The sequence below is a fragment of the Populus alba genome, chromosome 10, assembly GCF_005239225.2.
Source record: "Populus alba chromosome 10, ASM523922v2, whole genome shotgun sequence".
NCBI classification, from domain to species: Eukaryota; Viridiplantae; Streptophyta; class Magnoliopsida; order Malpighiales; family Salicaceae; genus Populus; species Populus alba.
This window is the reverse complement of record NC_133293.1, coordinates 4683395-4690084: the sequence shown is the minus strand read 5'-3', so window position 1 is coordinate 4690084 and position 6690 is coordinate 4683395. Positions and strand designations below refer to the sequence as shown.

At 36.0% G+C, this 6690-nt stretch overlaps 1 protein-coding gene across 1 annotated transcript; it reads left to right on the top strand.

Annotated features, from left to right (window-relative positions):
• Nucleotides 1–1321: 1321 nt before the first annotated feature.
• LOC118034551 (glutamine synthetase leaf isozyme, chloroplastic) lies at nucleotides 1322–6114 on the top strand. The gene is made up of 14 exons (XM_035039886.2): nucleotides 1322–1569; nucleotides 2562–2831; nucleotides 3060–3099; nucleotides 3208–3311; nucleotides 3395–3443; nucleotides 3559–3665; nucleotides 3846–3933; nucleotides 4031–4159; nucleotides 4254–4328; nucleotides 4843–4896; nucleotides 5003–5040; nucleotides 5145–5304; nucleotides 5414–5474; nucleotides 5660–6114. Exons 2-14 carry the CDS (start codon nucleotides 2578–2580, stop codon nucleotides 5797–5799), a joined length of 1299 nt encoding a protein of 432 aa, XP_034895777.1. The 5' UTR covers nucleotides 1322–1569; nucleotides 2562–2577; the 3' UTR covers nucleotides 5800–6114.
• Nucleotides 6115–6690: the final 576 nt, after the last annotated feature.

Genomic DNA, 6690 nt, shown 5'->3' with positions numbered 1-6690 from the left:
GCAAGTAAATATAAATAGATTTCTGATGCGAATGAACAAGGCAAGACCAACAGTGTCAGGATCCTTGATCAAACACAGAGCATACTTAAAAGTACATAAAATATAACAAGAATATAAATAATGAAAATAGAATCTTACTTAAATTTGTAATGTAAATCAATACAGGAGATATTGGTTACAAAAGAGAATAGATATGGGTTATAGATATGAGTTATAAGGGAGAGTAAAGTTTTCTCAAGAGAATGATAGTCTGCCTTCTAAGGATTCAGGAGTCCTCTTTTATAGATGAGTTGCCACGGAAAAGGCCAAAATGGCTTTTAAAAAGTCTGGAGGTTCCTTCAGAACCTATATGGTATTGCCTGCTATAATTGGGTGACGACAAAATGGAAATCGCCCATGTTTTTTGTGGGAGCTTCCTTGGTTATCTTCTTGCCACCGACACCTTGTTTGTCTATTTATAATTACAGATAATATTTGTAGGAAAAGGCCGAAAACTATGGACCAAAATAAAAGGACTCAAAACATTAAGCTAAAAAGATATGTGCTCTAAACAAATGAGCATGAAAATATTCTTTTTGAAAATACTTTTTTTGTAATGTCTCTTTATGGGTGACAAAATGCCGAAGCAGTCATCTTCGTTATCGTCTCCTAAGGAAATGGCAGGAGATGTTGAGTCAGATAAGCTGGTTAGAGACAAGACTGTTTTGGAGTCATGGCTTTATACGTATGATGTCTTGTACTATTTGGAGATATTTTTTCTCAATTCTAGCGAAGGCAAGGAGTGCTACAATTTGGACCTTCCAGACTAGAAATTTTGATTATTATCCTAGTGATTTGGAGATATTCTTCCTTAGTTTATATATATATATATATATATATATATATATATATATATATTAAGCAGTTGAGAATTTGTTTTCTATTTATATATCATATAAAAAAAAAAGTCAACTTAATCTAAAAGATTAGAGTATTTGAGTAGGGCTGGTAAAACGGTTTTTGTTTTTATTTTTTTATTTTTTTATTATTAATTCTCTAACACTACGATTAAAACAATTTGTTTTCGACTAGTGTTTGAAACCTAGGAAGAGTAAACAAATTGTAAGGAAGGGAGGTTTAGTGCTAGTTTTTCTCCACCCGTGTCTATTGACGTTACTAGAAGAAGCATATAATAATATGGCACATCAACTACCAAAACCTTAAAATATTTCAGTCATCATCATCATCATCATCATCAGCTTACTTTAATCTTGCATGTAAATTTATATGAATTATAATTTCCCGGCAAAAAGAGAGAGCTGAAACCCCTGATAGATTGAGAGAACCTTATCTTTAATAATTAAGAGAACAAAAACTATTTTCCACCACTCATAGCACATCCCTATCTGCTCTGGAAAAGCCAAGAGACCTTTTTGTGTTGGTCATCGATACCTCTCAGTATTTTATACTAAAATATACTTCTTCTGCACCAGACGCAGATCTACCCCCCTCTCTCTTCCTCTCTGCTGAGGCAACTGCTGCAAAACCCGCATTCCAGTTTCACTTCCAGCCCTTTTCAGGCAATCCCAGGTAATTAAGTAGCTTTTTTACTTCGCTGCCAAGTCTTTTTAGCGGTTCCCTTGACAGTGATAACTTTCTATAATGACCTCATGACTTTTGCTATTAGGCAAGCACGTTTTTCTCACATATCTATCGACTCCTAGATATATATGAAATGCGATCCTAGGCTCTTCTGTTACTATATTTTACGGCCACTTTGAGCATATCATTCATTCTTTTCCCAATCTTGATGTTGTTACTGTATGGAATTTGAAGCGATCATCTTACAAAGCCTTCTTCTTCTTCTTCTTCTTTTTACAATATCATGATGGCATTGGTGGTAGTTTCCTCCTGCTACAGTAGATTTTGGTTAGGATGCGACCAGCCAACTTGAGGCTGGTCGGGGTTCTTTTGGTCATTTGAAGAATATAAAAGATGCACTTTATGAACTTTATTTATGCCACTCAATGATCTCTGGTCCGCACATGAGGGATGGTTAGAGAGTAAGCCAACCTACTAACCAGTGTGGTCTATCACTGTGTCCGTTAAAGTTCCTCACTTGATTGATTTTCCCCTTTCAGGGGAGACGTTATTTTATGTTAGATTTTTGAAAACTGATCTGCCCTTCTTAACATGTCCTTTTAAGTGAAGGAACACGTCTTGGACCATCTTGAAAGTGAGAATTGAAATCTTTTAGCCTATGTTATAACCAAAATGAAAATTTGATAGAAGGGTTCACAAGTAGTTCTTATTTGTTTTTGAAGTTAATCACAGTAACATGAAAGAGAAAGGAACCAAGTTCAGAATTATCTTGTTTCACTTGACCTTTTTTCTTAGAGAGTCTGTTTCTTGATCAATTACGATTATCTTTTGGTTTTAACAGTTGCTAATAGATTTTCTCTTGTATGATTTGCGTGTCATAGTAGACATGGTTACAGCCTTTTAGCCAGACTACTGTGTTTATAATTTTCCGTATGTTGATTTCTAAATTGTTGTTAGTTATATTTGTTCTGGTTTTCCAGGGAGGAGTAGGTGAAAATGGCACAGATTCTGGCGCCCTCTTCACAATGGCAGATGAGAATAGCAAAGAATTCAGCGCCTGCATGTCCCATGACTGCAAAGATGTGGAGTTCTCTAGTTTTGAAGCAGAACAAGAAAGGAATAGCTAAAAGCTCTGCTAAATTTAGAGTGTTTGCCCTCAAGTCTGAGAACAGCACTATCAATAGGATGGAGGATCTTCTAAATTTGGACCTCACTCCGTACACTGACAAGTTCATTGCTGAGTACATCTGGTACAAACATCTATGCTAAGATATTTCTTCCACATGAGCAAATTTAATCAGTTTTCTGTCCGGTCAGTTAGAATAGCTATGGTAATTTGTGTTTTCCGGATTGAGTTTTCAGTTTCACTTGGAACAGTAAATATTAAGTTGGCTATATCAGTAAGGTTATACCAATGATCTTTCGACATTTCAGCAAGCAGACTTGGATCACTCATGATATTATTCATTTGGATACAGGATTGGAGGATCCGGCATTGATCTTCGTAGCAAGTCAAGGGTAATAAAATGTTGATGATATTAAATAGTGAAAATGAATTGCATGCCTTTTCGTTAAGGATTTAGATTTTCTCACCCCCTTTCCTTTTTCATTGCTTAATTTTTGTAGACAATTTCAAAGCCTATAGAGCATCCATCTGAGCTTCCCAAGTGGAACTATGATGGATCAAGTACTGGACAAGCACCAGGAGAGGATAGCGAGGTTATTCTATAGTAAGATCTCGTGAGAAATCTGATAACATTCTGTATTTCTTTCTATTTTGAAGCTATAGTATTGACTCAACACCTTATCCCAGTCCCCAGGCAATTTTCAAGGATCCATTCCGTGGAGGTAACAACATCTTGGTGAGTGTTGTTTAAGACAAGCAACCAGCAATTATGGTTCTGAGGTATTGAATTCTTAGGGAAAGCTGAGCTGCATAAATCACATCATTGACATTGTTTTGTTCATTCTACAAAGGTTATGTGTGATACATACACGCCACAAGGTGAGCCCATCCCTACAAACAAACGCCATCGGGCTGCTGAGATTTTCAGTAACAAGAAGGTTATAGATGAAGTTCCATGGTATGTCTTTTTAAGGTCTCTTGGTTTTTCTTTCATACTTGTTTCAGCACGTTATAGTCTTACGTTAGTGTTTTTTCCCTCTAACAATCAAAATGCGCAGGTTTTGAGATAGAGTTGGAATGCTTTGTGATAAACATGTGATTAGGAGTAGATGTGCTAATATTCTGTGATCTAACATAGGTTTGGGATAGAGCAAGAGTACACCTTACTTCAAACAAACGTGAAGTGGCCTTTGGGCTGGCCTGTCGGAGGCTATCCTGGTCCTCAGGTGATATAGTCTGCTTGTAAAAATCCCAGTTTAGTTTTAGCATCACCTTATATGACATGGGATTTTGATGTTCATTGGTGATTTCTGTTTATTTCAGGGTCCTTATTATTGCGGTGCTGGAGCTGATAAGTCCTTTGGTCGTGACATATCAGATGCACATTACAAGGCTTGTCTGTATGCTGGAATTAACATTAGTGGCACCAATGGAGAGGTTATGCCAGGCCAGGTCTGCCTCTTACCCTTGGCATTTGCCCTTCAATGATGTGTCATTACAGTGTAACTCTCTTTAATCACTACATGATGTTTTTGCTGTTATGCAGTGGGAGTATCAGGTGGGTCCCAGTGTGGGCATTGATGCTGGAGACCATATCTGGATTTCGAGATACATTCTAGAGGTAATTCACCATGACATTCATAATTTAAATGAAAAGAAATAAACTCTAAGGAGAAAGGTGGTAGATGGAAAGAACACCATTGTTGTAATTCTATCAGCATCCTTGTGAAAGATTTGCTTATTTTTTCTTCATACACTTAGCTCTCTTCTTTCCTCCAATAGTTTTGTGCTGCGCTTTATGCTTCTATCATTTACAAGACCGGCATGTATTTTTAGCGCCGTTTGGTAGTGCGGTAGAAAAGTATTTTTCAAAAATTTTAATTTTTTTTTTTTACTTTGAATTAGTATGTTTTCTATGTTTTCAAATCATTTTGATGTGCTGATCTCAAAAATAATTTTTAAAAAATAAAAAAATATTATTGACATGTTTTTGTGAGTGAAAAGCATTTTAAAAAACAACAGCAACCACACTCTCAAATCAGAGATAGGTAAAACTGAAGATTGGAAATGGGGAGGATGCGAGCGTGTTTTAACATTAAAGTACTTTCTGTATTTCTTTTCCTCTGTTTTGACAGAGAATCACTGAACAAGCTGGTGTTGTGCTCTCACTCGATCCAAAACCAATAGAGGTAATTAATACATGTTGGCATTTAGTTTTATTATGATTTTCAGAACACGGTTTTTCCGGCTCTCTTAAATCACATGAATGCATATAATCTCTCGCCGTGTCGATAGGGTGATTGGAATGGTGCTGGATGCCACACCAATTACAGGTAATAGCATCCTTGTTTTACTGTGAATATTAATGCATTATTATATCAAGGCAGAGCAAATGTAAGAGAATACTGATAGTTATGTACTACTATTTGTCTGACAGCACAAAGACCATGAGGGAGGAAGGAGGGTTTGAAGCAATAAAGAAGGCAATCCTAAATCTGTCACTTCGCCATAAGGAACACATTAGTGCCTATGGTGAAGGAAATGAGAGAAGGTTGACAGGAAAGCATGAGACAGCAAGCATTGACACATTTTCCTGGGTATGCTCCTAAGATACATGAAATTCTGAATAACTAAAAAACAAATAAATCAGAAGGGGTTTTTCTTTGCCATGAAGTTCTTATAGTTTTTTCAATTGTTGATACGCAGGGAGTGGCTAATCGTGGTTGCTCCATCCGGGTGGGACGTGAAACTGAGAAGCAAGGAAAAGGTAGACCACCCGATTGTTCTCGAGTGTTGTAAATCCTGTTTTTGCACAGGACCGAGTTATTTCCTGTTTTTGCTAATATTATTGTTCTGTGCTTTGGATCTGTCGCTGGAATCAACATCTGCATTGTTCATCAGTTTACTGATCTTTTTTTGTTTTTTTTTTTCCTTTTTATTTGTCATTATTAGGTTACTTGGAGGATAGGCGTCCAGCCTCAAACATGGACCCTTATGTCGTGACCTCGCTGCTGGCTGAGACTACAATCTTGTATGAACCAACACTCGAGGCTGAAGCTCTTGCGGCTCAGAAGCTGTCTATGAATGTCTGATATCTGTTGGTTGAAGAAAACCTGAAGAGACTCAGGGAGCATCACTTGGATCTAGATGGCCTGCACATGGGAAACTTTTCTCATAATTCTTCTGGAAAGATCCTTGTAAATAAGGACCCTGATGTGGATTCATGTCTAATATTGTAAAATGGCCTCTTAGATTGAAGACATTCTTCATGGTGAGTTCTGGGTAATTTATTTTGATTTTCAAACCATCACTGTTTTGGACCTTTTTACTCTTGGGTTTTGATTATTTCCCCCTCAATGGTAAGGAATTGAAGGCATTTCTTCAAAATAAGACAACGCATTTCATAATTTCTGGATAAGCATTGATCAACTTCTTGCATATATATGACTCTCTTCTTGAACAGCATAACAAGGACGACAGATTTTTTCTCTTGCTGTTTTTCAATGCTGTTAAGCATTGATCAGCTTCTGGATGCCTTCATGCTCTTAATCCCCAAACACGGGGTTATGTTTTCTCATGATAGCAATCGGTTCATGGGCTAAGATCTCGTTAAACAGATGATTCAGATGGCCAAATCCATGCAGATATTTGTTTATGTATGAGGATTGAGTTCGTCAAGCAAATAATTACTTATGTTTTACCTGTGAATATAAATACGTGTTAGTTATTTGAATTCCGCTTGGTAAATTTTTTTTAGCAAAAAAAAATAATTATGTAAACTTTTTAGATATATATTTTTTTAAATCTAATTATAAATTAAAAAGTTTATGAATGTATTTAATTAAATAAATTGAGAATTATTTTTGTTAATAAAAAAAAAAAAAAAACAAAGTTTTAATGCTTCTATTCAACTTGTCTCGATACAAGTTGAATATTCTTTTTATAACGCAGAATAATTAATGTATAAGTGTTATTAACATTTT